Genomic DNA, 18,637 nt, shown 5'->3' on the forward strand with positions numbered 1-18,637 from the left:
CCAAATGCTTGAACACCTACCCTATTTTTTGTGTCCCTTCGTCCAGCATACTCACCCTGGAATCCTGATATTTCATGAATGTCAAAAAACTGTTCTGAAATAGTGCTAAATAGTGCCCAAAGGAAAAAAATAGTGCTCTTGTACTTGCGAAGTTATAGCCATAGTTCGATGAGTATGCTGGACGAAGGTTTCGCCCAGCATACTCACCTCCGTCCGGAGAATCTGTATACGCTTCAAACATAATTCATACTTCAAAAAATAGTTCCCAAATAGTGCCAAACGGTGCCCAAAAAGAAAAAACAGTGCTCGAATAACTTCGGAGTTACAGGCTTCGTTCAGTGAGTATGCTGGGCGTAGGTTCTACGCCCAGCATACTCACCTCAGTGCGCGAATATCGAACGAGCTATAGGTACAATTTACGTCTCAAAAAATTGTGCTTGAAATAGTGCCCAATATCAGTCCAATTTTTGCTTGACTTTTGACCTAGAAAACCATTAAATTTGATTGTAAACTTCTACATACATTACATTGAGTACAGTCGAATACAATATTATTAACTTTCTTTCTAACAATTTTTGTCTTGTGTAAATTATTAATTGTCTATGTAAGGGAGTATTTACTTTAGAATCGCAATATTATTAATATATAGGGTATTTAATATTAATAAAAAAAACGTGATTATAAACTGTGATTGCTCAATTTATACTTATTTGTAAGATAATTTTATTGTGATTAAAACGTTGTAGCAGTAAAACAAAGTACAAGTACCTACGTGTTATATTTTAGAAAGTTTTACCAATATTTGGCTAAACATTTTTTTATATGTATATTATATACAATATTAAAACTACAATTTTTTCTATTTACATTGATTATATTATGAATGTTAACAAAAGCTGTGAACTAGTTAACTAGAATTCTGATTACTTTGGCCCTTTAAATAGTAATAAATAACGTAAGTAATTAAAAATGTTTTTTATTGCTAAACCTTTCATTGATGAAACTATTGGAAAGAGTTTTAAAAATTTGTATAACTATGTCACAGTACTAGTTTTGACTGGTTATAAGTTTTGCCTGCAACATATATACAAAAAGAAACTGTATAATTTCCTTTTTACAATTTTTCAAGATATTAATTTTATTGGCTCTGCAAATGACTGTTTTTATTCAGACAAACACACAATGCAATGAAGTAATAGACTTCATTTACGCTTAAAGTTTCATTCATTTATTATTATTTATAAAATATATAATAATGCATTTAATCGAAAGTTTTTGACATGTGAGAAAATACCATAATTATTTCCAATAACATGAAGTCTACAATTAGAAAGTTTAATATTTTTGTCCAAAAACATGTGTCGACGACTGTACCCCATTTTACGTTAGTATGTAGAAGTTTACAATCAAATTTAATGGTTTTCTAGGTCAAAAGTCAAGCAAAAATTGGACTGATATTGGGCACTATTTCAAGCACAATTTTTTGAGACGTAAATTGTACCTATAGCTCGTTCGATATTCGCGCACTGAGGTGAGTATGCTGGGCGTAGAACCTACGCCCAGCATACTCACTGAACGAAGCCTGTAACTCCGAAGTTATTCGAGCACTGTTTTTTCTTTTTGGGCACCGTTTGGCACTATTTGGGAACTATTTTTTGAAGTATGAATTATGTTTGAAGCGTATACAGATTCTCCGGACGGAGGTGAGTATGCTGGGCGAAACCTTCGTCCAGCATACTCATCGAACTATGGCTATAACTTCGCAAGTACAAGAGCACTATTTTTTTCCTTTGGGCACTATTTAGCACTATTTCAGAACAGTTTTTTGACATTCATGAAATATCAGGATTCCATGGTGAGTATGCTGGACGAAGGGACACTATTTTTTAGATCTAGCTCCTATTTACTTTTATCTCTTTCCTCGGCACAAGAAACACTTTCTTAGCAATAAATTATTTTAAGACGTCAGCGAAGTGATGGCCGCGTGGAGGGGTTTTTGTGGATGAAGTCAAAGTTTTTTTTTTAAGTTTAGGAAAAATAAAATTTAAGTATATTTTCTAATTAGAAGACTATCTAGAGAACTACATAATTATTATAACTGTGATGACCTTGTTTAATATTGATTATCATTACTTTTGGATCAACCCATGTACATGGGATATTCGTATCTCATACTAAATGTATGGGTGGGTTTCAAGTTAATTTTTTAGATATTTCTCGTTTTATTTTTAAAAATTTATTATGGCCATTTTACTCATTAGGTTAAGTACTTTCGATATCAGTTTAAAGTTTTTTGATATCTGTAATAGTTGCGGAATAATTGCCTGTGCACACTTAACGATTACACCCTGTATACTAAAAACCTTCCTCTTTAATCTCTCTATCTATTGAAATAATCGCATCTAAATCCGTTCCGTAGTTTGAAAGGTTTAAGCATCCAAAGGGAACAGAGAAAGCGACTTTGTGTTATACTATGTAGTGATAAATAAAACACAACATATTAATACAAAACCTTTATTATGCACCATTTGATAAATTCAACTTTATTATGATTGTTTAACAGAATATTATGCACATACAACTAAAATATATTACATAGTGATATTATGCAAAAAATTAAGACATTAAAAAACTAGCGTTCTTGGAAAAGAGTATTACATAGTAATTCCACATTGTACTCAATGACATGGAATGTTTATCTTTTTCTTTTTAATATCAAATATAATAAATTGTAAGGCAGCTTTAGTGTGCTAATTTTAAGAAATGAATAAACTCTGGCAAGACCAATCACTATAATTGAAAAAAATACTGATCAATTTTAAATTTCGACTGAATTTTTGCAGTGGCTGCAATTATCTGTAGATGTCGCTCCCTATTTAGGTAATTTGCTGACTTCGTACAAATATGCGGCGAATAGTTTTATCTGGAAAAAAACATTAGCATTACTAAGTTTGAAAAGCGATCAATCCAATCATAATAATTAAACATAATATAATTAACTCAATAATATTATATGAATAAACTGGTTCTCGCGCATGTCAAAACTATTCTGAAATAAAGAACCTCGGTTCATAATTCAATTTCGATAAATGGAAAGAGAAATTGTTATATGTATGTATGTGTGTATATTCTATTATTTTGACACTTGAATAAAACTTTGGGGGTTGGTCGTTGGCGCAAATAGGCCAACGAACACAGCCACCGGTGGCCAGCGACACTTCTGTAGCGAGTAGTCGCTACCGGCTACAAAATATATGAAAAGTGGCTGTTGTTGGCCACTAGTGGCTGTGGTCTGTGGCCCATTTGCGTCGAGAGTAAAATTCGTAATCCGCGGATATACATTTAATAAAATAATCGTCTCAGATCTTAAAGTTCTCAGTTCCAATCCACTAACGACAATGGAACGAGAAGACAATTCAATTTATAAAAATAATACATACGTTGTTTTCTTGTCATTGATTTATAAGAGTACTACTAGCTTTCCACCTGCGGCTTCGCCCGCGCATTCAAAGAAAAACCCGCATAGTTCCCGATCACGTGGGATTTCCGGGATAAAACCATTCCTATGTCCCGGGGTAAAAAGAAGCCTATGTCCTTTCTCGGGTATCAAAATATCTCTATACTAAATTTCATGCAAATTGGTTCAGTAGTTAAGGCGTGATTAAGTTACAGACAGACAGACCGAGTTACTTGCTTACTGCATTTATAATATTAGTATTAGTATGGATTTCATTTGAATCCTATTATTTCATTTCAATACTATTCAAACGCGATTGATTTGTTAATTTATTTGGATTGCTTGTTATTTTATCGAACTTAAAATACTGAACAGAGAGCGTCATTCACGTCAATCATGTTCGTTATAGTGTTTTTTTTTAATTTATTATATGGTATTATATGTAAAAATTAAGTTACTTTTATTTAAAACACTATCGTGAGGTATTCAATGTTCACGTCAATCTTATTCTTAATATTTATTTTATCCGTTAATCTAATTTAGGGCCGATTTTTCAATCCTTGAATAATACTTACCCGTCGAATAAAGTATTACCTACACGATAATATTAAAATGTCACCCGTATACTGTCAAATACGGGCAATAAGAATACATTTTTGAAATGGTAGTTTAATACGTTATTCGACAAATAAATTTTAACCACGAATTGAAAAATCAGCCCTTAAAAATATGTCGCTCTTCCGTTTATCAGGACCATTCTCACACTTACTCTAAAAATCATAAACCGAGAAAAACTTAAATTTGGAGGTAAACTAAACTTTTTCAACTGCCAATTTTGTTTTTTACACACATATCTGAAAATTTATAAGTTGAAAATATTTTTAACGTTTTAGAGTTGAGAAGAACATTATTGAAAGTTGTTTTTAATCGCCCTGATTAACCATCCATACTAATATTATAAATGCGAAAGTAACTCTGTCTGTCTGTCTGTTACTCATTCACGCCTAAACTACTGGACCAATTTTCATGAAATTTGGTAAGGAGATATAAAAAGTAATTAATTAAAGTAAGTAATTAATAAAGTAAGTAATTTGGTAAGGAGGTAGAAAAAGTAGCCTATGTGGACATATGGACATAGGCTACTTTTTATCCCGGAAAAATGACGCAATCCCGGAAATCCCGGGAACGGGAACTATGCGGGTTTTCGTTGACTGCGCGGGCGAAGCCGCGGGCGGAAACCTAGTAAACAAATAAAATCGCTCCCTCATTAGAGTTGCAAATACTTTTGCCCAGCCAGACAAGTTCGAGACCGTTCAAAAGGAACAGACCTCTTTTTTGTAAATAAATAAACAAACAAACAAACTCACCCCCTCGATATAGTTCCTCACGTTGAGCTTCTCGTTCTGCGAATGCGCCATATCATCCCCGGCGCCCATCGGCAGCAGCAGCACGTTCTTACCACTCGCCTCTTGGAGTGTGATTGTCACTGGGATTGAACCACCTTCACGTGACATGTCTGGGTCCGTCTGGAATTTGGAAATAAAAGAATTCATCAATTTTTGTTTTTTTTTTTGGAACTAAGTTCCCTATCGCGCGTTGCGAAAGGGGGCAGGACGGAAAAAATTAAGATGAAAAGTTGTATTAGTTGGTTCAATAAAGAAACGAATCTTCAATGGCGGCCAAAGCTGACTTTGACAGATGGTAGGATCAGCAAAAAAGAAAATAAAAATAACGTAAATTGATAATTATTTTATTAATTATTTCAAATTGTTTGTTGACAAACTTTTTTGTTATTGTATTTGTGTATTTATATGAATTATCATATTTACGTATACAGAATGTAATAAAATCCCCATAATACTTGTAATAAGCCCATAAAACTGAACAACTTTTCCCAAAGAACATATTTTGTCAAATTCCAATAAAACATTATTTACTTTCGCAAATGCATAATTATTGTCATTGTAAATTTATGATAAAAACTATTATAGGGAAAATCAAATACATTTTAGTGATTTAATTTTTCCCTTTTTTTTTGCATACCGTACGGCCGTGTGTGAGCGAGAGGGAATGATAAGCGCCGCCATTGAAGATTCGTTTCTTTATTGAACTAGCTAATAACAACACTTTGCTATAGTTGTAAGCCGTACGGCGTGCGCCTGTTTCTCTGTCTGTCTCTCTCTAACTTAAAACTTCGTTCCATCCGGGTGTCACAGCTAATATTTTTTTGAAGTGAAACTTCTTTAAGCGCGTTGAGAGTAAAATTTCAAGGTCGCGTCATGGCAATTCCGTCACGTCGTGGAGAAACGACGACGATTTTAGTATCTTTCAATCTTGCCATAGAAGTTTCACTTCTGACGCGTGTGCTCGGCACACTCGTTCTTTTTTATCTATGGAGAAAATACAGCTGATATTTTTTTAATACTGGATCTATCAGATGATAGTGCTGTAAGCCGAAATACAGGACTCTAGTTAGCCTAGTTCGGCTCCGATTTTTAAATATTTTGTGTACATAAACATGACATAAATGTTAAATACAGGCTGAAAGCGGACTTTTATAAAAAGAAAGATAAGGAAGTTTGTAAAGAATAGAAAATCGATCACACTGCGGGATTCGAACCCGCGTCTATCGCCATGCTCGGGTAATGCCTATCTCGGCCATCCATGATCCTGCCAGAGCAAAAGAATATATTCGTAAGTATTCAGTATACTCTTTCAGTTTTATGTGTCACTCCGAGCCTTCTTTTGAGATGATTCAACAATGATGGAACGCGGCCTTTATTGAATTTGATATTTAGTTCTATACCATTCAAATGCTTTATATCTAAATAAATATATAAAAAATTATCGTATTTGTACGATAATTATCGTACGTATCGTGCGTCACGCGACATGCGCTACACAGACCAAAAAGTTTGAGACGATGTAATAAAAGTTTCACTTTAATAAATATTTCAAATTTAAACTAAATAGTACCATTTTCTTCAAAGAATGCTATAAACGTGTTTAATGGAATTTTCTTGAATAATTTTCCCATTAACTTTGAAGTGCACGAATAAATATTTTGATAAAAAGGAAATTAACCATAACAAGTAAGTAATTATAATATTTATTCAGTATGTTAATGTAACTAAAGTATATCTCTATCATATCTAACACAAATTGAGTATGTTCCTATATCTACTGTAAATAATTGATAGCGGTCAATGACACGAACATGTGTTTTATCTCGGATGCAATTCAACTGAACATTTCCGTAGTTTACATAATAAAATTTGTTCAATTATTTGCTTCATGATTCATTTATCATTCAAAACATACTGTTAAAATATTAGTACATACAGAGACATGCATAACATTGTGAGATCTCTTAAAAGTATTATGTAGTTGATTTTATTTTTACAAAAACAAAAAAGGGTTTCATGAAATGGGTTTTCTTTAAATTTCGTATTTGAAATCAAAATGTTACACTAAGGCTTTACGAATAAAAAGCCTACAATAAACAAATGCAAACAAGAGAGTAGAAGAATTCGATTTATATCCACAAGTGTCGAAAACAAAAGCAAAAAAAAGGGAGAATACATCGCGATTTAAACTCATTTAATTGTGCATTATTAAAAACTTATTAAAAACCCATTTAATCGTGCATAGACGTCCCGGCAAACGTTGTTATGCCTTACTCTCACTAATACTACGGCCACACTACCGTGATATGCCAATAATTATTGCCACAACTTTAACAACACCTAGGTGTAACCACGACTTATGGCCATAATTCTACAATGCCAATCAATATGACAAATGGCGGTAGGCAATAGCTCCGGCGGCGGTATTCTTTCGCACATCAAAGAAGATTACCGCAGTAATTATTGCGTATGCGGCCACACTACCGTTTGTCCAGTGTGCAATATGAGCTCACCGGCGACGCACGTATCGACCGACATGGAGTGGTCAAATGAAAAAGCGCTCGATGGTGCAAATTTTTTGAATTCTTGGAATTCTTCTCTTTGGGATCTTGGGGATACCCAACAGAAGAACTATAAACATCGCAGTGTACACAATGATGCGTGGCGTCGGATCAAACAAAATTTATCATTTCCAAGTACAATAGATGATTTGAAAAAGAAAAAATCCTTTTTAAAAAGAAAGAATCCTTGATGAATTATTACAGAAACCATATTATATATTAATTATTAACTAATATTTTTTTGCTGCGGTAAATGCCAATAATTACCGACATATCTAGGTAAACTGTAGTGTAACCACACCAGTTCATGCAGTAATTTAGACGGTAATTTAATGCCATAATTATTGCGGTAACAGCCCGGTAGACGGTAAGGTAGTGTGGCCGTAGCATAAGGGGTAAGAAAAATCGATGTTAACCGATTCTCAGATCTACACAAAAGGCACCATAAAATAGTCCAGCCATTTCCGAGGTGTATGGTAACTAACATTGTGACACGAGAATATTTTATAAACATGACATGATTATAAAAGAGCAAGAGCTTCTTGTAGTTCTTCTCCTACAGCTTTCCGAATCGGTGGTAAATGTAACAAAGGTTATGACGATACAAAAGTCCTTTTATAAGAAGTCTAATTGAATAAATAAATGATTGAGTTTTAGTAGATTGTGTAGAGATTTTAGTTTACCTGGTAAATCATCTTAGTGGCTCTAGCGGCTGCCTGGTAGTGCGGGTGGTCGGGGTTCTCGGTCCACGCGCGGCCGCTCTGCGCCCAGATACGCATCTTGTTCGGCGACCCATGCTCTGCCCACTGTGGAGTTTATTATTTATTTTTTATTAAAAAAGGGAGAAAATACAGGGTGTCTCAAAAGAAAGTTTATATTTTGTGGATGAATAAAAAAAAAAGTAATTAAAGTGCATAATATGGGAATTTATTTCTTAAAAATAATATCGTCCAAATGCAGTCCATTGCGTTCACGGCACTCATTTAATCGAACAGTAAAATTATTTATGACAGCTCGGCAGGTAGACACAGTGCCGGCTGCCATTTCGTGTCGGATATTTTCTTTTAAATGCACTAGAGAAGTTGGTTTTTTGGCATACACTTTAGATTTAAGATACCCCCGCAAGAAAAAGTCCATCGGAGTTAAATCAGGGCTGCGTGGAGGCCTATTTATATCACCTCTCCTAGAGATCAATTTTCCCGGAAAAATTTCATGAATTCGAGGTAAAGACATATTGGATGTGTGTGTTGTAGCTCCGTCCTGCTGCAACCATGTTCTCTGGTTATAGCCAGGAAAGTTTTGCAGTGCAGGCACTAAAAACTCGTCTACCATCGCTCTGAATTTACTGTAACTGCACGCCCCTTTCGTCTTCGAAAAAGTAAGGGCCAATAATTCCTCGCTAATTTCTATTCTTGATAATTTCTTGTGGGGGTATCTTAAATCTAAAGTGTATGCCAACAAACCAACTTCTCTAGAGCATTTAAAAGAAAATATCCAGCACGACATGGCAGCCATCACTGTGTGTACCTGCCGAGCTGTCATAAATACTGTAATTTTACTGTTTGATTAAATGAGTGCCGTGAACGCAATGGACTGCATTTGGACGATATTATTTTTAAGAAATAAATTCCCATATTATGCACTTAAATAATTAATAAACATTTTTTCAATACACCGCTTACTTTTTTTTTATTCATCCACAAAATATAAACTTTCTTTTGAGACACCCTGTAGAGCCCCACGGTTTCAACCGCGTGGCTCAGCTCCTGTTGGTCTTAGCGTGATGATATATAGCCTTCCTCGATAAATGAACTTTCTAACACCGAAAGACTTTTTCAAATCGGACCAGTAGCTCCCGAGATTAGTGCGTTCAAACAAACAAACAAACTTTTCATCTTTATTATATTAGTATAGATTTAATACAAAAAAAATGAAAAAGAGCGTGTGTGTTTCACACGTGTCAGAAGTGAAACTTCTTTGGCAAGATTCAAAGATCTTAAAGATTTAAAGTCGTCAGTCAGTGAACGCGCTAGTCATTCAATCACACAGCAGATTCAACCAGATGAATGTGACATATACATCTCTATTATCATTTGTGCACAACAGAAGATATTGATTTCCGCGATAAATAATATAATAACGTTGGAACTATGAAATAATATATTATGTACCATGGTATTTAATTAGACTATTATCGCGAACAAGGCGGCAAGTTTGCATTTACACTATTTAATAAATTGAATTGATATTTAAGTTAAATTTTTTTATAAGTATCAATTAACTCGGACCTAAAAAGCCGAGATCAATTAGGTTGGAACTACACAAGCCTCACTTAAGTATAATTTATTAAATTCGATACAAATCATAAAAAGGATCAAACAAAACAAATTATTAAAAACAATTTCAGAGTGAAAATAGCAAATATATGCGTAAGTATACCAGAACAACTATAAAATATATGAACTTACTAGCTTTCCGCCCACGGCTTCGCCCGCGTTTTCAGAGAAAACCCCGCATAGTTCCCTTTCCCGTGGGATTTCCGGGATAAAACCTATCCTATCTCTCAAGTTGGATCGAACTGCACATGGTGTGCGAATTTTATTATAATCGGTTAAGTGGTTTAGGAGTCCATTGAGGACAAACATTGTGACACGAGATTTATATATATATTATAAGATAAGATGAAGATCCATACTCACTGCAAATCCATACTAATATTATAAATGCGAAAGTAACTCTGTCTGTCTGTCTGTTACTCAATCACGCCTAAACTACTGAACCAATTTGCATGAAATTTGGTATGAAGATATTTTGATACCCGAGAAAGGACATAGGCTACTTTTTACCCCGGGACATAGGATAGGTTTTATCCCAGAAATCCCACGGGAACGGAAACTATGCGGGTTTTTCTTTGAAAACGCGGGTGAAGCCGCGGGCGGAAAGCTAGTTAATAATAAAACATCAAGCTATTCTAGCTAGCTATGCTAAGCATCTAGCTATCAACATCTTACAATAATATTCAAATACGCACCTTTTTATTAACATAATCAAATACGAGTTGTTCAATTTCCTTCGGCTCTTGGTTGGGGACTAGACGAATGGAGAATTTTCCAATCACCTTTCCGGGAATCACGGTTTTTGCTCCCGGTTGAAAAGCGGCACCTATATCGAATATTCCAAAATTAATTATTTATTACAATTTGTAGTAAGTATAAAGATAAAATAAATCAAACATTACATTATGTTATTTAAAAGGATATTAATATACTTAGTATATCAATTACTACACAGTTATAAGCTATCATATGTTTTTTTACAACTGAATGTTTTCAGAGTTCAGACATCAGTTATAAAAACCATTAATAAATTGGTAATGCTAAATGATTTTAAAGGAACAGTTATGTAAGCTTATTTTATTTGAATCGATTAATTATAAAAAATTATAGATATTATATACAAAAAATATATTTTGCGTCATTAATTTTTGACACATTTTATTTTATTAATTAATTAGCTTAAATAGCATAAATCCAAATACGAATACTAATAACTTTTACGTAATCATTTACGCACAAAAACATCTTAAACGGCTTACACTTGACGCTTATTGCGAGTAAACAAAAAAATTGATATAATTAATGAGTTGATAAATTAAAATTGATATGTCCATGAAGTTATAATGTACTAGCGATACACGCAACTTCGTCTGCTTTTAAAAGGAATAGTTTTAAACATTTTTGGTGCTTCACCTTTATTAAACGTATAATTATGTTATAGCCTTATAACTTTGCTAAAAAGACAAAAATGTAGCAGTTTCTGAGACTAACGCATTTAACCGAAAAAACAAACCTATTCAGCTTCATAATTACATTAGTATAGATACACCAAAATTACTGTATAATCATACCGTTTGTGTCCACGGTTTATGTACCTACTACTATTTGCAAACATGTGTTTTGTATTGTGTATTGCACTGAAATAAATTTCTCCATAGATTTGTTATAAACGGTGTATTTACATCAAACGAACATAACAAGCAAACATTATTTTGTAATATTTTATAAATTAGTGTAAACGAAAACTCGTATTCAGTGTTAAGTATTAGAACATTGCATAGGATCTTTTCGAACGCACTAAGAACAACGAAAGAATGTTCTACGCTTGGTTAATTTAAAAGAGTCAAATTCTTTCATAGTGGGGCTAGAATGATTTTTTGTAAATGTATTTGCTCGTTTGATGTAATAGCTCTGTAATTTTTGAAGTGAAACTTCTTTATCGGGGTTGGAAAAAAATTAAGTTTAACATTTTTTCGTTACGCATGACATTTTTCTGTTACGCGCCATCTTTTTCTTATACCTACCACGCGTGACTCGACGTATTTCTGTAAAGTTGCATATAGTAAATTATTTTTTGAAAAATAAGGCCATAAAGAAGTTTCACTTTTTACGTGTACACGCACACATTTTTATTTTTTAATTCTTGATACGGAAGCGTTTGTCCAATATCTTTACTGAAAGCTAAGATGTGGCCGAAGATGGTACGCGCTTCCTTTGTTGGTACTCGTTCACACTACACTTAAAGACCCTTAAATATGCGAACCTTCAATGCCGTGAAGAGATAGGCTCGGGTACCTCCACCTGTGCATCAGAAGCTGTTCCTTCACACCATTGTGCGCTAGTTTGTGAGCTGCTATCGATTGCCTGTAAAAATATTTTACATTTTAATCTAAATATTTATATTGACGAGTACATAGGTAGTGTTCAGCAGTAGTTAAGGTTTAGGATAAGCTTGATAATATTTTTGATAAATAAAAAGAATGTAAAAAATATTCTAAATGAAATGGAATTGCTAATTTAATTTGAATTAGAATAATCCATGTTATCAAGACATATTTTTTTTTAATTAAGAAAAGTATTGAGTATTGATCAAGATGTGTTAATTACTTTTATTTTTTTATTTAAACTCCATTTTAAAAGTACAACAACCAGCTTATCAACAGAAAGTACATTCACTGATAATGTAATCACACCGAGTCCTTATATGTTGCATAATTTAATGTCAATTACATTATTATCAACATGTTAACATTCATTTATTAATACATTGATAAGAATGTAGCTCAAATATCTAAATTGTTAGTATGAATTATCCTGAAAGTGTACTATTTATAAATTATACTACAAATTTACTTAAACATTTTAAAAGTGATGTATACTTAAAATTATTTTAATTATAGCATTTAAATTGTGTAAAGTATTTTACTAGTACAGTTGTATTGTAACTATGTACTTATTTACTCTTTGATACCCATATTGCGGGAGTTGTGAAATAAGGAAGTAAGCTCAGGGGACCAGATCCCCTCATCAACCACAAAAGAAAAGAGCTCATGATATTCAACGACTGAACACATTTTCATAAAAAAATTTCTATGACACAAAAAATAAAAGAAAATCGGTGCATCCGTTTGCGAGCTAACATACCAGAGACATAGTCAGACGCGTTTTAAATTATAAAGCCCCTCGCTTTTAGCGTTATTTTATTTAATGTTAATCTGCCGTTAACCACAAGAATGTTACGACAGCCGCAAAGTGCCATTATTTTATCGGATTATCCGAGTTTTCATTTTAAAACCACATTTATTTTTAATTTTATACATCTTCGAACGTCTAATAGCTATCGTAAAATATAAATACTTATAGAAAAGAATAATGTTCTTTCATCCATCATCTACATATAGAAAAAAACATGGGTTTAATTTTATTTATTACTAGCTGCTCCGCGCGGTTTCACCCCTGTGGCTCCACTCCTGTTGGTCGTAGTGTGATGATAATATATAGCCTATAACCTTCCTCGATAAATGGGCTATCTAACACCGAAAGAATTTTTCAAATCGGACCAGTAGTTCCCGAGATTAGCGCGTTCAAACAAACAAACAAACTCTTCAGCTTTATAATATTAGCATAGATGATTAATTACTTAACGGTTTAAATGACAAAAAAAAATTAAAAAAAAAACACTAATCGCGTTGAAATTAAAAACAACATATTAACTGCGATTTAAAACAATTTTGGTTTTGTATAAATATAAAGCACTTTCCGCATACAGTTTCGAGAAATAAATTTAGCAATTATTTTGTTCATAAGCTTGTGTGAAAATAATGGTTATCCATCAATAACTTTTTAAAACATATGTTTAAAGTACAATGAATAGTAAAAAAATATAACAGGTGAACGCACACTTTTTCGAAAAGAACTCGTCGAACGAAACGAACTTTAGAATTCTTTACATGAAATCTTATGAAACCTCGCACATTTGCCCGCGAACCTGCTAGAAAAGTAGAACCCCAAAATGCTAGATTAATTTGGATGACGTCATCACATTCGGCGCCGCTGGTGAATTTTCATTTTTCAACCTACTTCAATAAATGGAGGAGGTACACAGTATTGTTTTTTTTTTGAAGTGAAACTTCTATTACGGGGTTGGAAAAAAATTTAGTGTAACATTTTTTCGTTACGCGTGACATTTTTCCGTTACGCGCCAACCTTTTCTTATCTCTACCACGCGTGATTCGACGTATTTCTGTAAAGTTGCATATAGTAAATTATTTTTTGAAAAATAAGGTCACAAAGAAGTTTCACTTCTTACGTGTGTACACTAGTACACGCACACATTTTTTTAGTTTATTGGCCCTAACTTTGGTCTGAGTGAACCGATTTTAAAGATTGTTTTATTTGAAACCTGATCGAACCTATTTAATTGACTAGGGACATATTCAGTACATAACAAAGAACAATGAACATACCTGTAAGCTTCAGGGTCAAAATCGATAGTATCATATAACTTCTTTTCGTTTTCCGTCAAGGGTGCTACAGAGTCATAAACTCCTGTTACTTGAATCTTTCCATTCTTATCCACTAGTGTGTTCATCAAGTAAATCAAGTCCGTCATTGCTGCAAAATACAAAATAAAAATACATAAAATGGATATAAAAATAATTATTTATATAAAAACAATGTTACATTCGTTTTTTATTTTGTTTGATTTGAATTTAAAAGAGCAACTATGAAGTTTCTTGCTGGTTCTTCTTCATAGATACTGCTTTCCCAATCGGTGGTAAATGATAGGAATATGTTATAACAATTCAAAAGTGCTTCTAGAAGAAGTCTAATTGAATAAATAAATATTGACACCATGACAACTGTATAAATTGAGGCTATGCTGAATAAATATTCAAAAAACATTAAACAACATAGGCATAATGTAATAACTATATTCAATTAGTATGAATAAAATAATAGTAATTATAACTATTTGCTATTTATTTGCAGTTAATCTTTCAACTGGTCTATTGAATAGGTTTTTCATTCACATAGTCAGAGGCGGCTTGCCCTAAGGAGCGCTGGTGCAGTGAACTCCCATAAATAATTATAATAAAATCATACTCCTTAATTTCATTATTAATATTAATTATTACTATTTAAAATCAATCGTAATCGTAAAAATAAAAAAAAACTATCGGCAATACCAATGAATATATCCATCATTCCATCATCCCATACACCTGTAGGTATAATACTGTATTATAAAACGCGCGTAGCGGAGCGCTCACGATTGCGCTCCAATGAAAAAATATTTTGTACAATTTCTAATACGAAATCCAATAGGAGTGAAAGAGATAGTTTTGTCAGAGTCCTGCGCGTGAAACAGAAGATTTTCTATGAAAAAATAGCAAAATTCGGAGCGCCGCTCCCGCAAACGTTGCCGGTTCGTTTTTACCGCGCGCCCTGGCGCCCATACAAGACAGCGATTTCGCGCGACGTTGCCTATATAAACAAACACTCTAGTCAACTTGACTGCACGCGCGCGAATGTATATTCGGGAATTTTCTAATTAAAATCATAAGATACGTGTTGACTGTTGAAATAGCCTGTAGTTATCAGTATTACTTGTGAGTGTTAAAATGGACAATTATAATGTGGCGTTCATTAAAAAGTGTGTTAAAACGTTACAAATTCGGCTTGAATTGAAAGCTAAGGGACCGCCACGGCCTGAACTTGACCTTACGCAAAAATGTACGACAAGAACGAAAGCATATACGCGTGTGTTTAAATCCGAACAATATGTGGAAACACCGTGGTTGTGTGGTTGTGATGAACATGAAAGCAACAAACTATTTTGTTTTCCGTGTCTTTTATTTGAAGCGGGCGCGGCCGGCGGAGGTGAGAGTGCTTGGACTGAAACGGGCGTTGACGACTTAGCTCATCTTTCAATCAAGATGAAAAAACATTCACAATCTCGGTAGGTAACCATTTGTCGAATGAACTGCAATTGGCGTCTATCGGACGACAAGACATTCGTAAAACACTAGATTCCGCGTACCGAAAGTCAATACGCGAGTTCAATGACCGTGTCGATGAAAACATACATATTTTACGAAGGTTAATAGATTGTGTCAAGTTATAGATATTTTTGCACACCAAAAAGAAAGACGTATGCATTTCCTTTATAAGTATTTTTTTAATTAAATTGTACTGCTTTACACCATGTATTTTCAGTGTTTTATTTCAAGTGAACACCCATAAAATTTTGTCACGAGCCGCCTCTGCACATAGTTATATGGAAAATCAATCATGATAAAGGTAACAAAGACTTAGAATTTTATTCATTTAAATTTATAGAAGATATATTATGAAAAAAGGTAACAGATAGATATTTATATTCAAAAAATATACCACCATAAATTTACCTTCATGCACAGTTCCACCATAGACACCGCTATGTAAGTCCATTTTCGCACACTCCACCTCCAAGAAGTAATAGCTGATTCCTCTCAACCCATATGTAATGCACGGTTTAGTTGTTCCTAGCCAGTAGTTATCGGAAATGCAAACATAATCAACTGAATCGAAGAACCCTTCAGGCTTCAATTTTGTCATTAGCAGCTCATCCAATCCTTCCGAACCAGACTCTTCTATGCATTCAAAGACGAATTTCAAATTTACTGGCAGCTGTAAAAAGTAGCTTTATTGTATCTAAGCCTAATATCCTATATTCCTATCCTACTAATATTATAAATGCGAAAGTTTGTGAGGATAGATGTGTGTTTGTATGTTTCTTTCTCTCTCTTTCACGCAAATACAACTGAACCAATTACAATGAAATTTAGCACACATATAGAAGGTAACTTGGATTAACACATTTATGGGTTTTATCCCGGAAATCCCACGGGAACGGGAACTATGCGGGTTTTTCTTTGAAAACGCGGGCGAAGCCGCGTGCGGTAAGCTAGTGATTTATAATGCTGGAGTTAAGTTTTCACTTGAAAATAGTACTACTATTTAATAGTAGTGAGTTTTTAATTTTTAATGTGAAATGAAAATTTTTGAATGAATTTTTTTCTATTATCTGCGAGTATTGGGCAAACCATAGATTCATCCAATAAAAATACCTTATATTAATTTTCATTAATAATAATAATAGTAAATAAGCAAAACTTGTATTGAACATTTTTATAATGCTTGATAAATGTTTTGTGCTTTTATAAATGTGTGTTTATTTTTTTATGTTTTTGGTTGATATTTCCATTTTTCAACCCAAGAAATCCAGCTGAATACAACATAATTCAATCATACATTTAACAATGTATCATAATTCTAGATCTTAATTACATGAACAGAGATAAAAACAATAATAATATACACAAATGGTAACAATTTGTTATCATTAAATAATTATGATAGTCTTGATAATGGTACAAAAATTTGTAACGAATGTATTGTTATCTTATTATCGTAGTATATTTTTTATCAATTTGCTTCTTGACTTATTTTTTGCATATTATTACATTACTCTTTATCACAATTTGTTGATTTGTACTGAAAGCTTTCTAGTAGTATCACTACATAGTATAAAACAAAGTCGCTTTATCTGTCCCTATGTCCCTTCGTATGCTTAAATCTTTAAAACTACGCAACAGATTTTTATGCAGTTTTTTTAATAGATAGAGTGATTCAAGAGGAAGGTTTTAGTATATAATTTATTATGTTTTAGAGAAAGGGGGTGAAGCTGCGGGCGGTATGCTAGTTAATGATAAAACTTTTACACAAAATATTGAAATAAAATAGTTACCTCTTCACCAACACCCTTGTAAGCATTAATGGCATGAAGCCATCCCAACACTGGTCCCTTGTCATCAGTTGAACCTCTTCCATACAGTTTGTCATTGCGCTCAACTAGTACGAAGGGCTCCGACTCCCAGCCATCAGACTTTAAAGCTGGTTGTACATCCAAATGCCCATAAATACAGATGGTGTTTTTCTTGGGGTCCTAGTAATATAACATTTCATTTATGTTTATGCTAAATTAAGTTTTCTTACACATTATATTAATCCATCCAACGTAATATCCAATTTGTCTATAAAAAGGGGATTTTTAGTAGGTATGAATTTCATTTGATTTAATTTTTTTCTATTTATATTTTTATACAAAGTGCTCGAATTAATTAAATTTTTGTATGAAAACCTATAGTTACCTATGAAAATAAATTATTGTACAAGATAAATCACAAGGACCTGAATGTCATACTTTTTAAAGAAATGTGTTCCCAATTTATTACATTTTTAAAAATTCATAATTTAAATGTTTTTTGTATGAAATAAATAAAAACTTACATTGCCCAAAGTACCAATCAGGACAGGCGGCAATTTAACGTCCTTTCCATCAATTGTTTGATATCCAACGTCTCGCAGTTCGGTACTCGCTCCAACCTCCTTCAATTTTTCCTTTGTCCAATTAACCATTCGAACACAGTCATCGCGGTATTTTACATCACATGATACAGACGGAATTGCTACAGCTTCTTTTAAAAGGTTCTTATAGGAATCAACATTCTGGTCAACATACTTAAAAATCTGTGGTAATACTTTCTCTGAAGGCATCTTCTTGGTTACCTCCTGATGAGTTACTGAATAAAATTTATAATAGGGGCGTAATTTATATGTCAATACGGGGCGCTTTATCACCGGCAAATTCGAAACTGTACAACAAACACGCAGCACTTGGCAGTTGGCGTAATAAAGAAGACATTGCATTATTTTGCATTCCAGTCACTAGTGATGGGAAATCAATAACCGAATAACGTCGATTGTGAAACGTGATAAATGATAATATTAGAACCTAATATCTATAATCTTTGTGCTTTTAGACGTAGGCAA

At 33.3% G+C, this 18,637-nt stretch overlaps 1 protein-coding gene across 1 annotated transcript; it reads right to left on the reverse strand.

Moving 5' to 3' along the window:
* Positions 1 to 2,500: 2,500 nt before the first annotated feature.
* On the reverse strand, positions 2,501 to 18,505 carry LOC123704033 (cytosolic non-specific dipeptidase). Its single transcript, XM_045652287.1, has 9 exons — positions 18,095 to 18,505; positions 17,553 to 17,750; positions 16,171 to 16,432; positions 14,227 to 14,374; positions 12,024 to 12,124; positions 10,456 to 10,586; positions 8,108 to 8,230; positions 4,825 to 4,983; positions 2,501 to 2,923 (listed from the first exon to the last, which is right to left on the reverse strand). The coding sequence occupies exons 1-9, from the start codon at positions 18,359 to 18,361 to the stop codon at positions 2,873 to 2,875; spliced, it is 1,440 nt and encodes a 479-aa protein (XP_045508243.1). The 5' UTR covers positions 18,362 to 18,505; the 3' UTR covers positions 2,501 to 2,872.
* Between the last annotated feature and the right edge of the window lie 132 nt (positions 18,506 to 18,637).

The sequence above is a fragment of the Colias croceus genome, chromosome 2 (assembly GCF_905220415.1).
Source record: "Colias croceus chromosome 2, ilColCroc2.1".
NCBI classification, from domain to species: domain Eukaryota; kingdom Metazoa; phylum Arthropoda; class Insecta; order Lepidoptera; family Pieridae; genus Colias; species Colias croceus.